The following is a 15,552-nucleotide window of genomic DNA, read 5'->3' as shown; positions in this document are numbered from 1 at the left end:
TTTAGGAATTACAGTGATGTCTGCCTCCATGGGTGTTTTGAACATAGCCTGGGGAATTTTTTTAAAAAAAAGACCACTCTGGCCGGGCGCTGTGGCTCACGCCTGTAATCCTAGCTCTTGGGAGGCCGAGGCGGGCGGATTGCTCAAGGTCAGGAGTTCAAAACCAGCCTGAGCAAGAGCGAGACCCCATCTCTACTATAAATAGAAAGAAATTAATTGGCCAACTGATATATATATAAAAAAATTAGCCGGGCATGGTGGCACATGCCTGTAGTCCCAGCTACTCGGGAGGCTGAGGCAGAAGGATCACTCGAGCCCAGGAGTTTGAGGTTGCTGTGAGTTAGGCTGACGCCACGGCACTCACTCTAGCCTGGGCAACAAAGCGAGACTCTGTCTCAAAAAAAAAAAAAAAAAAAAAAAAAACAAAAAAAAAAACACTCTACATTGGACCCAATTAACATTATGAATTTTTTATTAGTTCATTTAGTTTCATCTTTTAAGTGTTGCATATATACCTCCATGATCTATTCGAAACTTACTGATTTTATAACAAAAGATGTCTGCTAAAAATGTTTTAGCCTTGGGAAGATGATTTTTACAAGATCCTTATTTTCATTGTGATTTAATTCCACTGTGAGAATCGTCTCAAAGATAGTCTGTATGTGTTCTTTGTCACTGTTTCAAAGAGCTTATTGCAAAGGCTTTAATTTTAACACACATTATGATATGCATCAATAATTTTTCACGTTACCTGCTATACTACTTTTTTAGTTTGCTATTGGATTTTTTAGTTTGCTATTGAATATCTTCCAGATATTGCATTAGATACCAACCCTGTGGTGGGTGTGTATGTATGTGTTATTTACACATGCACATACATACTTATTTAGATACATAATTTATTATGGATGTATATCAGATAGTATAATTTATTAAAAGATAAACTGCAGAGTTGGTATACAAATCGAGGTCTGTCTCATTCCAGATCTCATCCTCTTACCTACTCTATACTCATTGTTTTGCCATATTTTATGTGATACTTATTAAACTTACAATTTAAATACAAGATTAAATAATTAATGACTTTAAAGCCCCACATGAACTTTATCATAGTTTATTTAAAAGTGAATATATGTTATTAACCCAAAGACTGCTTTGTTCTAACTTCTGGGTTTTTTTTTGGGGGGGGGCTGTCTTGTGAATAAAATCTTAAATGACTATGATAGAAAAATTAGGAAAAATATCTCCCAGCTTTGTTACATGGTGAGGGGAAAAGAAAAATAATATTAGCTAAAACCTCATATAATTCACTCTGAAGAAGCTTATATCTACCTTGGGGAAAGGATATCCAATTTCTCAAGTCTACCTTGTCAGCCTAGTGACAATTACAGAATCGTAGAGTTGGAAGTATCCCTTATATTTACTCTCCCTAACTTATAAAAGATCATGAACATTGATTTAACCATCGAAATTATAAATTCTCTTAATAGCTTCTTTGCGTCGGGAGACTTAACTCATTTAAAATAACGCGGTAGAATAGTAGCCTAGGAGTCTTTTTTTTTCCCCCTGTATTCGGTGCTAAAGAATCATTCTGTCAGGTCTGCTTTGGGTTTTTCTGCTTGCTAGATCTTGGAATCTTCTGGTACTTAGCAGTTCCCTGATACCAGATGCACTTATTTTATATTTCTAGAGTTTTTGTATACCATGGGGACATAAAACCCTTCAGGGTATAGAAAAATAAGAGACTAAAGAACATGAATAGTATGTGATAATTGCTGCCATCGAGGCTTTAGAAAGTAAAATATGAGCAAATGGACTCATTTAATTTCAAATTCTTTTCACTGTTTTACCTTCTTATTACATACCTTTTATGTGAGCATTTTTGTACCAGGTATAATTTAAAAGTTAAGCTGTATAATCAAATAGAGAAAATCAACATTATGAAGGAAATAAATTTATTTTACTCTCTACCACTAATACTATTAAATTAAAATCTCTTTGAATCGATAAATGGTAGAAACCAACAGTTCTGAAAACATGTGCCTTTTCTTAACAACATAACAAATTGTCTTTTATTCATCCAGTCAGGGAAAGACATTTAAAATCACAGTAGATTTCAGTAGCGATATGCATCAAACTCTACAACAAGAAAGCAATTACAAATAAAAAGTTAACAAAATATATTTTCTTATTTGGATCCTTATCTCCTTTATTCCTCTCTCTTCTCAGTTATTTATAAACTTCCTCTTGGATTTACAACATTTTATTGGCAATCTGTGGTTTATGAATTTTGTTAGTCCCAGTCTGTCACTTTAAGGAGGAGAAAAGGAATAATAATGATCACAGCCAATATTTTTGAAATTCCCTAAGCGTTAGGCACTTAGTTCTCACAACCGTACGTACTGTGATGTAGGTGCCTCACAATCATCCTCATTCTATACACTAGGCTCATGTTATAAGCAGTGGACCTTGTGTTTGAATGCTAATCTGTGTAATTTAGAGACATAGGATTTTTTCCCCCTTACATTTTAAAATGTTATAATCTAGATCTGGTATATAGTAAAGACGCTAACCAACAGTAAAATTGCCAAATTAGTGAGCTAGAAGAGAGGCTGACACAGATTTGCAAATACTCAGTTTATCACTCTATGAATAAAATTGTTCCACTCTGGTTTTTCTCTGCTGCCAGCACAGATGAGACTGGAAGGCAACACCTGGAATGATGGGGCCCCACCCAGTCCTCATGATATATCTTGGCATTCCTACTGAAGTTGTTAAGAAGCCTGGAATGTTAGAAAAACTAGCAAGCAGCATAATAGTCAAGATGAGTTTTGTGCTTACAGGTACTGCTACATTCCCACCTGGCTGATACTCACACATCCAATTGTAAAGTTTCTTGTTACTGCTAGTTTGAGCCACCTTCATGTCTATTGGCTTTCCTTTTAATCAGGGGGACTAGATGTAGGAAAACATTTCTTTGGGGTTTAAATGATGTCAGTAATTGGCAATAGAAAAAAGGAAACTTAATCTGAGATGATCACAGAGACATTGGTCTTTTCCTTTTATAAGTAGACACCATCAGACTATTTCCATTTGCTTTACCCAGAGTGTTACATTGTTTACTGCTCCATGTAGGGGCCAGCTATATTTTTATATGAAAGAATTTTGCAACCAGCTTCTAAAGTAAAATGTTAACACTCTTATTTGAGATCTGTATGTCACTAACATCCCACAACATATGAGTTTGTTGCAGACGTTGAGTCCTTTTGTATATGTGGTGAGAAGTTCAAAATTACCCTTATTTATACAGCCTTTGGCAGTTTGGGCAATGTGTTTTGTCACCTGTTTGCTGTCTTATGAAGAGCTGGAAAGTTTATGAAGAAATAGAAAATATGACTTTGAGCCCTTGACATTTTAAAATAAATGTACATATTGTTAGTGACAGATTGCTAAACTTGGCTTTAGACACTTAGCTATGTTGCTTGCCAAAAGTAATCCAGATGTGCATAATTTATCCGGCTGCCATATGTGCACTGACATGTCTTTCTATAATCAACTGTCTGTTCAGTATGGTTACAGTTAAATGTTCTTTTTATCAACAATCTTTTGAAATATCACTGACTTGATAACTTATTTTAAATGTAACAACTTCTCAAAAAGTAATGTACATCAGTTTGGCTTTAAACCTGAGTGACCAGACATGTTGAATGTCTAGAAAAGACATTGACAATACACATTACCAGGGGCCATATGTATTTCAAGGGGGAAAATCTAGGATACCAACTTCAGTGTAATTCCATGTTGATGAATGTCTTAGAGGTATAGAATGGAAGGTATATGTACTCAAATAATTATTGTTGAAATAACAAAGTACAGTTTCTAACCAAGTAATTCGTTTTAGAAAGGAAGTGGGAAAAGGGAATCTTGATACAGATGAAATAAATATGTGGAAAGAAGACATTTCATTTTTTTCCACTAACTCAATATCTTCTGTGCTATGTATAGGTCATGTCTGTAACTTTCACATGGTAAGTTATGGCACTGTGCTGATTGCCAAGCCCTATCTTTTTGTTGAAGAAAGGTGTGTTTTTCCTAGAAAAATTTTAGAGAACTTATGTATAATAAGAAATATTACTTCTTTGTTGCTGTTTTGTAAAATTGCTATTTAAATACCTTAGAGAAATTTAGATCACATGATAATAGCATTTCTTAATGATTGTACTGTCCCTAACAGATAGTTACCTTGACACTATGTCCTTGTTTTTTATACTCAGTGACTCTGAGCCACCATCAAGTCTAGACAGGGATGTTGCCAACCATGTGTGTCCTTGTTTGTGTTTATCCACAGCTGCAATTAGGTTTTTCACACTGTCCCCATCTGTGGAGGCTAGCTGTGCAGTGACCTTGGCCAGTTCAAAATCTGTTCAACCAAGCCCATGTGTGGAGAGAACTGGGAGGACAGATGGTAGGACTGATGATAGGAAAATGTTTTGTTAGTGATTGTGACTGATAGTAACCAACCTGTTCTGACCACAGTATTATTTAAAAAGACATATCCTGAAACCTATTATGGTCGGACAAAACTGACTCGGTATCATTGCAAATGTCCTGTCAACAAGAAGAGTGATGCAGTGGCAGGTTTTTGAGGGTGGGGTGTCTATTCTTTATTATTCTTAGAGCCAATGTGTAGCTCTTATTTTCTAATTAGCTATCACTTTCCCTGACACTGTCAATAGGAGATTCTGAACACCAGTGCACCAAAAAAACACAGAAGCCTTTAGGAATTCCAGGTTTTCCACTTGAATGCTGCAAGTTAGGTCTGGCTTTGGAAAAAAAAAAAAAAAAGAATGTCTACATTTTAAAAAAGCAAGTCTGATTCAGACTGAACTATAACTGTTATTTACCTTGCCTGTGATTATTTGCCAATTTGAAATCTTTTGAGAACAATTTGCAGTTCTTTGCAAATTTGAGATGTTCAAGTTACATTTTCTACAAGCAGGTGATTGTTTTTCTTATTAAAAACATTTATTTATTGACATATCTAAAGATATGGTTTTTAACAGACATACACATAATCATACTGTTAGTCCATTTTCTGGTGCTATAATTGAATACCTGAGATTGTGTAATTTATAAAGAAAGGAAATTAGAGGCTGGGATGTCCAAGGTCAAGGGGCCACATCTGGTGAGGGCCTTCTTGCTGGGGGGGACTCTTTGCAGAGTCCTGAGGTGGTGCGGAGCATCACCTGGTGAGGGGACCGAACTGAGAACCAAACAGGCTTTTATAACAGATCCACTCTCTTGATAACTCACCCACTCCTGTGATAACCCACTGTCTGGATAACTAACCCACTCTTGTGGTTAACACATTAATCTATGAATGACAGAGCCTGTATAACCTAATCACCTCTTAATATTGTTACTTTTGGGATTAAGTTTTAATATAAATTTTGGAGGGGACAGAAATTCAAACAGCACATATAATTATGTTTTCAGGTGAGAATTATTGCTATCATGATCATTATAACCATCACCATATATATTTGGCTTTATCTCATTAATTCTGAGTTAGTGAAAATGTCTCATATGACTAGATTCATCCTAGTACAGAAAACTTAATAATTTTTTTACTTTCAGTAATTTTAGAATGTCATGTTGCTTTAAAGAGGCCCAATGATTCTTTAAAAATTTATATGTTAATTTAGCATTTTGAAAATAACAAGGACAAAGACAATGATAATTATAGCAAACATTTATTAATCACGTATATTGTGCTAGACTATTCTAACTGCTTTGCATGGCTCTCATTTAGTTTACTATCAACCCAGTGAGGTGAGCTTCATTAAGTTGCCTAAAGTCACATAGCTAGGAAATAGCAGAGCTGAGTTAAAAGCCCAAGCAGTAAGCTCCAGAACCCATTTTCCTAATTACTCTGCCATTTGATCTCCTAATAATACCAATATTAACATATTACACTTACAAAGAGCCTGTTTATGGTATCATTATATTGAGATGGCATGATCCTGATAAATATTTAATTTTTTGTACTTGGGAAATTGCACTTAGGATAAATTTACCAAGGAATCTCTTGTCTGCTTTGTTTAGGTTAATGCTCCATGACAATTTGCTGCCTTGTTATAGGATTTATCTCACTTGGCTTACCTGTTGAAGTCACTCTACAGGACTGAGATTCCCTCCCATTGGGACCATGTCATATAGTCATTCATTCTTCCAATAACTTATAAATTAGAGCTGTAGAAATAGACAAAAGATGTAGTCCTTTTCCTCAAGAAGTTCTCAAGAATGGCCCAATGATCATGATTGATTTTTCCATAAATGTTGGATACATTGACTTTCTAGAGACTACTTCTGAGGTCCATGCAGTTATCCATAACGATTTCTGGAATTTCTGTTTTTCAGTGTCAATACAATAGAACCCACTGATTGTTTCCTACCAAGTATCTAAAACTTTTTTGTTTTGTTTTTCCTTGATTCATACTCTTCCCACACTCTACCTTCACTCCCATTTTCTCTATAGTCTGGTAAAATGGAAACAAGATAATTTGGAATGAGACATGCTCAGTTCAAATCCTGGCTGTACCACTTTTTAATTATGTGACTGTAGACAAGTTCTTTGAACCATTCTTTTCTTAGCCTCTAGCTCTTTATTGAAGATTAAATCAGAGAACAAAGTGTTAAAACATGGTCTCTATCTTTTAAGTGCTGACACTTATGTGGAAGAGATAGATATACAAACAAATAATAGTGATAGGTATTACAAAGGTGGTATGTGTGACATGCTGTAAGAGCTTATAGGTGAGTAGTAAGTTTTGGTAGTAAGTGAATGTATGAGTGTAATTTAAGAAAGGTAACTAAAATATGTAAGACTTCTTATCAGGATGTTCCACAGAACCCTAGATAACCCACGGTGTAATTTCATGAATGTTCATTCATTCGCCTAACAGTTATTGAATATCTACCAAGTGCCAGGCAGTGTGCTCTTTATTGGAGATTACAAAAACCATGATGAATGCTCAAAGGAAAAAATAGAATTGTTCATTTTCACTAGCTATTGACTTAAAGAGCTCTTGAGTTTTTTCTGGTCAAATTATATAGCACGGGCATTTGATAGACTGTAATTGGACTTTCCTTACAGCATCAGTAGACTTATTTAATAAGTACTTCTTGTAGATATTTTTATTCTAAAATCCCCTTTTGATGTAACTAAATAAAGAAAAAGATGAGTTTATAAACAGCTTGCAGATGCACTCCTTCATGTCTGTAAGCATGACATTATACCTACTTTTATGAAATCTATAATCAAATGATCTGTTAGTACAAGTAGTTTAGTTCACAAAATGAGTAGTTTTTAAACAGAATTTATATAAGTTTTATGCCTCTTTTTATCACAATAATACACAATAATACTGAAGAAAATTGTCAGAAATTCTCTTCCTAAATGCAGTGTAAATAGCAGCATATATTGTCAATCTCAGTAATAATAACACCCATGAAACACTACTTGCTCAGAGGAGTGAGAAAAATATTTTGATGTTTAGCAAATGCTATCCCAACAGTGAAAGGAATGCCAATTTGCTGTTGGATGTTGAATCAATCATCTTGATGGCAAGTAGTGATTGAGCAAATATGGCCAAGTTTTAATCTATACATAATTTACATATATCCTTTTTGGGTATAGCTTTTAACGAATCTAAGAAATATTTAGGAGGAATTTGTTACCATATTAATAGATCTGTCTCCATCACCCAGCACCTATCCCCATGTATAAAATCACCTTCTATCTTGGTGATTATGCTTTATTTTCTGGGTTACTTTTTTGGTGATAATTTTTATATCTTTGTTTTTTTTTTTAATCTTGTAACATAATATAACATAAAATTGTAGAAAGTAGGGAAGAAGGAAATTTATAATATCTTTACAGGATTTCACAATCTCAGCAGTATTAACATTTGTAGCTGGATAATTGTTTGTTTGGGGGTCTATCTTCTGTGTTATAGGAGGTTTAGAAGCATCCCTGGCCCCAGTTCACTAGATGCCAGTAGCACTCCCTCAGTTGTGACAATCAAAAACAGCTCCTGATGTTACCAAATGTTCCTTATGGGTCAGAATTGTGTCCCCCTGCCCATTTGAGACTTGCCCTAAGACAAAGCTATAATCAATTTTGAACGGTCCCTGTCAGTCTTCTTTCATGAAGACTTCTTTTACAAAGCTATAATAAGTGTATGTATAATGCTGTATTTGATTTTTATGTTATATATTAATAACAGCTAAGCATTTTCTACTGTTGACTAGGTATAAAAATTAGCACCTTTAAATTATACCATATTGAATTTTTTATGAATAACATGGCAAATAATATTCTTGTGCATATGCTTTTTCTAATTAAAATTTTTTCTCTTCATATATGTAGTATGTTGCACATGAATTCTTCTCCTACCTTTCTTTTGGCAGTTGGGGGCATAGGCTTGGGTACAGTGGAACTAGAATGGCTCTGTTCATGAGAGATAAAGGATTGCTGGAATTGTCTCTAAATTCTAAGGAAGTCGTGCCCTTGTAAGACTAGCATGTTTCCACCTACTGCAAGGTGCCTTGCTAGGGAAGTGCTGGGACCCCCTTGCTCACACAGGGTCCTTTTCCCCTCTTGTACCTCTAGTTCCATGTAGACACTGGTGCAGGAGAAAGCACCCAGGCTTTGGAATCAAACAGATGGTAGATTCACTCCTGCCCTACACACAACTAGCTTTGTGACATGTGGCAATAAATACTCTAAAACCATCTCCTCATCTTATCAAAAAGAGAGAAAATATAGCCTATTAGACACAGGTATTGTGATGCTAGAAGTAATGCATTTAAAACATCTAGGAGAATAAGAACTCAATAACTGATGTTTAGAAGTAATAGTAATAATAGTGTGATTTATATTCCTTATTGATCCAAGCTAGCACTGTTCAGATATACTACAGGCCACAATTGTGAGCTACATATGTAATTTAAATTATCTAATAGCCACTTTAAGATAAAAAGAAGTGAAATTATTTTAGTATTGCATTTTATTTAACTTAGGATTTTCAAATATTATAATTTTTATATGCAATCAATACTAAAAATTAAGCTTTTTTACATTCTTTTTCTCATACTAAGTCTTCAAAACATAATGTGTGTTTTATGCTCATAACACATTTCAATTTTGACTGGCCACATTTTAAGTACTCAACAGCCGGATGTAGCCAGTGGCTATCATATTGGCTAGCACAGATAACTCTTAGCAATATATGAAAAATGCCAGGTTAATACATGTGCATTAATAGCAAATAAATTATTACCAAACATGACAAGAATGTCTTCCTTCAAGATTAAATAGTTCTGGTTATCCTTGGTTTCCCCCCCTTTTTTTAATAGCAGGAGAAAAAACTGTTAAAACTCTTATATTTTGCATTTCACTTCTCAAATTTGTTTAATTCCATGATTGTAGATAGAAATGTCTTATAGGTAATGTTCTTTTAGTGTACATTATATCTTAGTTGCTATTCTGTTCAGTGTTTGATTTGACTTATCTAAACTTTTCCAGTCAATGAATATTTATTGAGTAGAGTTGTTCCTCTGTATAGTCAGGGAATTGGTTCCGGGACTGCCCCCCATATCCAAATCTGAGCAGTCGGCCCTGCAGAACCCACGTAATACTCAGTATGCAGGTTTCGTATCCAGCAAATACTATATTTCATCTGCATACAAGTGGACTTGTATACTTCAAACCTGTGTTATTCAAGGGTCAGCTATGCTTAATATGTTCCAGCCACTAAATGTTTTCTTCCATTAACTTTTTGGTACTCACAAAACCTCAGTGAGAGCCGTACAAATACTATCCCCACTTTCCAAATGAGAAAATTAAGGCATAGAGTGGTCAAATCACATGCCTGAGGTCACATATCCAGGAAATGGAAAACTTGGGATCAGAATTCAAGAAAACTGGCTTTATAGAATAGCTTCATGCTCTCAAAAGCAACTGCCATGCTGCCTTTTTCTCAATCCTTGTGTCTGTAAGCACAGTCCAGTTACCTTTACTTGTTCCATTGTTACAAGTGATCAGCCTCAAGACCATTATTTCGGTTTTTTTGTTTGTTTTTATTTATTTTTTTGAGGTAGGGTCTTGCTTTATCTCCCAGCCTGCAGAGGCATGATCTTAGCTCACTGCAACCTCCAACTCCAGGGCTCAAATGATCCTCTTGTCTCAGCCTCTCAAGTGGCTGAGACTACAGGCCCATGCTACCGTCCCCGACTAATTTTTTTTATTTCTTGTAGAGATGGGGTCTCACCATGTTACCCAGGCTGGTCTCAGACTCCGGGGCTCAAGTGATCCTCCCACCTCGGCCTCCCAATAAATGTGAGTGAGCCACAGTGCCCCACCAGCCTCAGGACCTGTTATTCCCAATTCAAGGTCACATTTATTGGGTTTTCCTTAGTTGCCCTACTGTGCTTTTAGCACTGGGGGTTTTTTTTGTTTGTTTGTTTTTGAGGTTGAGGAACTGGCAGGGGAAGTACAGAGGGAGGCCATAGGCCACACTACTTGGTATAGATCATGCCCTTTGGAGCCTTTCATCCTTTTAAGGGATAATCCCTTCACTTATGTTTCAGTATCATATTGGAATACTCGTGGCACTTTTTTTTTCACTTGCCCAGGCGGGATTCAGTTTGGAGAAGGGGAAACAGACGGTGAATAGTGCTTGGTTGTTACACAGCACCCATACATTTTTGCAGGAGAACATGCTGCCTCTGAATTTCTGAAGAAAGTCAGAGAAAGAACTGTATTATGTAAGTCTGACTCATTGAGCAGAATGGGCAAAATAAATGGTGGGAAAACCAAAACCAACTTTTCTGTGACCCTATGTGAAATTCCGCTTTGTGCCCTAAGAAAAATGTTAAAAATGATGTGGTCAGAGTGGGAATGCTGCAGCCCGGAGACAGTATTGGAAGGAGAATTTCTAATTTTAAAGAGTAGCTTGCTAACATCATAGCCACTGCTAATGGCTGTATAAATATTAATAAAGCTTTAAACACCTCCCAAATTAGCTTTATTTTTAAATCAAAAGTGTAAGACATGGAAGTGGTAATTTGTGTTAGTCCGGCAGGCACAAAATTAATTGAGATAAAAACAAGAAGTAGCAGGCAAACCCTTTGGGTGAAAAAATAATGAGTTATTCTAACTCATTTAGACAGTTTCAAGTGAAACATAATAATAAGAAATGAGTTCACATTTATTTAGGAGTTTGTCATACATATCAATGCTTCTTACAACAGAGTCACAGTAGTAAAAGCAATTAAATTCAGGTTCTGTGCCCTCTTAGTTTATTTACCATCAGTCTGTGTGAGAAAGCTGCGCCTCATTTAAAGCATTGGGTTTACCTCTCGTCTTACTGTCTCAGATATGCTGCTTTGTGTCTGTCAGGAAGCTGGACAGTGGGAATTGCAGAATGTGTGTGGATCTGGTGAACACAGAGAAGGGAAGGGATAAAGAAGTTCATTGGCTTCTCCAAATATATTGTGTGTTTCCCAGAATGGTTTGGCAGCACAGTGAAAACCAACTACAGAATCCTCATATTTCCTAGAGAATGTCTATTAAGCCACAGCCCCCTTAACTTGTCACTGGCCCATAGTCCTTCAAGGCATAAGCCAAGTGTACTCATAGGACACACTACATCCTCACGATGCTGTGCCTTGTGCAGGATTTATTATCAGCTGTCACTGATCATTTGGGTGTTTTTCTCTCTCTTCCCAACATCCTATGCCTCATGTATGAAGAATTTCTTTTTGAAGTTATGTAAAATGATTCTACTGTGAAAGGATTATTACAAGAGCTAAGGAAAATAGATTGCACAACTGGGAATTGAAACATAAAAGAAGAAAACAAGCAACTTTAAAAGAACTACTTCTTAAAAACTGTGATTATTCAAGTCCTGGATTTCTCTACCTTTAGCCTCTACTAAAATTCATATCCTCCAATGGCCATTTTATTGCCTTCTTGCTGGTTTTTTTTTTTTTTTTTTTTTTTTTTTTTTGTGAGCTCCTTGGTAAAGAACATGGTTTTACTATTCACCATGCCCATTGTTTTATTCCTGACCCCAGCTTCTATTCTCTGTTAACCCCTCCTGTGAACCGTTAGCCTTCTTGCCAGATTTTCTCATGGTAAAGAACCTGATGAGGATATTAGTTAAGAAAATTCATAGTCATTATTATGAAAGATCCAAAATATTGTGAGCACAGCCAGTGTTCCTTTCACAAATTGAAATCTCAACTTGGAAAGAAATTTTTAAACTACTCCTAATATTTGGTTAGAAGTTGAATATGAAAAACAAGCATTAATTTTCCATAAAACCTTTTTTCTATGTTATGGAATACCATCTAATTCAATGGTGCTGAAGGAGCCAAATAATTACCATGGACCTTTAAGAAATTACACAATGAAAAGAACTTATTCTCAAAAGTAGGTGGTACATTACCATCAAGCAAAGTATCCTGTGATCATTCTGTTTTCCCATCTTGGTTCCGATTATCACTCTGTAGGAGTAACCACTATCGAATCTTTAGTGTGTATCTTTCTAGACCTTTCTATATTCTTTCTCACATTTTATATATTGGAAAATAACACGAAATGGTTTTTGTCTGTGTTTTTTCATTAGTGCCATAATGCCAGTGTATCATGGTCTTCTAAGCAAGCGAGGAAATGAACAGGTGCCATTATTTGAATACAGCTGGTTAAGCTGTCAAAAATGGAATTCCAAGCACTATGTTGAATACAAAATTTGAAGAACCCCCTAGAACACACAAGATGAGTTTTGGCTGATCTCATCGTATTCCCTAGGTTGTCTCGTTTGATGGTGAAGATGGTGTCAGAAGGGAGGGCCTTGGTAGTGCCAAAGCAGCCATAGGAAAAAAAAAAAAGAAGAAGAAGAAGAAGAAGGGGTAGAGGCTGATGAGACAAGAGTGAGTTCCTCTAAGTTTTCTAGATCTGTGAGCCTTTTAAGCCGTTCCACTGTCATTTCTTAGGAAGCATCCATGTTATGTCACTTGGCTGACTTAGTAAAATCCCTGTGTTTCTATTAGGCTGAGACAGCAATGACCTTTAGTCTATACAAGCAAAACAACTACAAGTACACATTAAGGAAAATTAGGAGGGATTATATGAATGGCTTGGAGACCATAAATTTATTTAAATCCTTTCTTTGAGGAGGTGGCTTTTGGACTGGGGTTTAAGAAAGAGATATATTATGACAAATGTAAGAAGAGTATGTTAAAATTATTCCTTCTAAATGTCTTCAGAACCCAGTCACATCTCACCAACCCCAGTGCTACCACCTTCGTGAGCAATAGCCGTGGTCTCTAAAGTTCTCTGACTCCCCCTTGCTCCTCTACGCTCTATTCTCTCACAGTAATCCAAGGGAGACTTTTAAAGTGTAGTTTGGATGATTATCACTCCCCTGTTCAAAACTTTCCTGTGCCTCCCCATGGGTAAAAGCAAAAGCTTTATCTGATCTGGATTCTACCACTTTCCAGATCTCATCTTCCAAGTCCCTCCTGTGGCTCCCTCAGCTCCAGCTACACCATCCTCCTCCTACTCCTTGAGACTGGCAAGGGTGATCTCACCTCAGAGCCTTTGCGCCTGCTCTTCATTCTACCCAGATAGCCCCGTGGCTTACTCCCTCACTTCCTTCAGAAATTTTCTCAATTGTCACCTATTGAAGATACCTTTCCTAATGCCCCTCCCCCCAATCACTATCTAGTTCCTTTACTATTTTACTTTTTTCTTTATAGCACTTATTTTCTTCTCACAGATTATATATTCATTTGTTTGTTTGCTCCTTACCCCATAAGAACATAAGCTCCTGGAGAGAAGGGTCTCCATTGACTTTAGTCCTCATTAGCTAGAACAATGCCCAGTATAATGTGAGTTTCAATAAATATTTGTATAATACATAATTCATGTAAAACAGCCAAGATAAAAACTCTGAAGAAAAAAAAAATGAAGGGGGGAAGGCCTTTTTAAAAATCAGTCTTGAATAGAAGAAAGGGAACCAATAAATTAGCAGAGACAGAGGTAAAACATCACTGTGTATTCTTCACAGTTTCCTGGTGTCTTTATATATTATCAGATTGTAGAGATTAGAAACCGTACTATGCTTTAAATGGTGGTATAAAACTTCTGTCTGTGGGGGTCATTACAATTTGAGTATGTTGCACTTCATTTATAATGAGACCTGAGCCCCTCGATAGTAAATAACCAAATACATTCTAAGAAAAATAACTTAATAGGAATAGAATGTTCTTTTTAAACAATGGCATGGTTAACACCTGTTTCATCACCTTTAATTATATTGCCAATCTTATAGTTTTCATTTTTGAAGGAAAACTAGGTTGATGGTCTTTTAGATGCTTCAGAGAGAACATTTGTTTTCTTAGGATCTGCTTCAGGAATATCAGACAGAAAATACTAGTAAGCTTAAAGATAAGCCAGTTCAGATGGAAGGCAAGAAGAGCAATAATTAATTTTGTAAGCATCTTGAATTCTTAAAGATCTCACATTGTTTTACTCACTGATATTTATAAGATACTGTTCCTACTTCAGACTGACTATAAATCACTTTTCCTAAAATTTATTCTCCCTTTTAAGATGATTTCGGTCCTTTTTGTTGTTGTTGTTGTTAAGCTATACATTTCTTCTTTATAAAACTTTTTTCTCTACCAATTTATTAATTTGTTATTTAATTCTCAAAACTGTTCTGTGAGCTACATATTTATTGTTCCCTAAATACTCAGGAGGAAATTCATATTTGAAAAGTTTAGGGACTTGCCCATAAGATATTCAGCCAGTACCAGGCAGAACTAGGATTCAAAATCAGCTGTGTTGTACTACACTGTACTCCCTCCTGAATAGGCCAAGTGGCCTCTGGCATCTCCCCTGATCTCACCAGGTGTCAGTTTCTTTTTGTAAAATGAGGAATTTGAATCGACTTCTTTAATGGCCCTGCCCCTTCCCTCTTCTGTTTATGGTCTTTCTTATTGGTGATAATTGTGGCTACCAGTATTGGGTTAAATATAACTTATTAAATTGAAGAACCATATGAGTTGATATTATTGTCCCCATAATTTGGATGAGACTTACAGTGGTTAGGCAACTTGTCCAAGACCACTCAGTTATCAAAAGCAGAACTCAGATGTGAATCCAGATTCTGGACCATAACAATACTACACGTTATATTCTCTTTCCACCCTATCACATATTCCTTTTGTGTAATACGTGTAAACCTGAGAAATGTGAGAAGAACCTACTCATTCACTAATTTTATAAACAATTGTTGAGTAGATATCGTTGGTCAGGTTCTGCTAGCTGTCAAGAACTCAGAGATGAACAAAGCTTTGTCCCTGCTCCTAGGGGGGCCACAGTTCACGAGTAGGGGGAAAAGAAGTACACATGGATAATTATAATATGATGTGAAAAGTATAATAGTGCTTAAACAGAGGGTTGTGGGAATTAAGGAA

The 15,552-nt window shown here is 36.0% G+C and overlaps 1 protein-coding gene across 4 annotated transcripts in view; it reads left to right on the top strand.

Annotated features, from left to right (window-relative positions):
* ARL15 (ARF like GTPase 15) overlaps window positions 1–15,552 on the top strand; it is a 397,531-nt gene that overhangs the window by 227,901 nt on the left and 154,078 nt on the right. Inside the window, exon 6 of one of the 4 annotated variants that reach the window (XM_076008020.1) lies at window positions 10,321–10,402. The exons of the other annotated variants lie outside the window; for them this stretch is intronic. Within the exon in view, the coding sequence (XP_075864135.1) occupies window positions 10,321–10,402 (82 nt within the window). The remainder of the gene's footprint in view (window positions 1–10,320; window positions 10,403–15,552) is intronic. 4 annotated transcript variants of the gene reach the window in all.

This window comes from Microcebus murinus, chromosome 11, assembly GCF_040939455.1.
Source record: "Microcebus murinus isolate Inina chromosome 11, M.murinus_Inina_mat1.0, whole genome shotgun sequence".
In the NCBI taxonomy this organism is placed as follows: Eukaryota; Metazoa; Chordata; class Mammalia; order Primates; family Cheirogaleidae; genus Microcebus; species Microcebus murinus.
The sequence above is the reverse complement of the archived record's forward strand: the minus strand, read 5'-3'. Positions and strand labels throughout refer to the sequence as shown.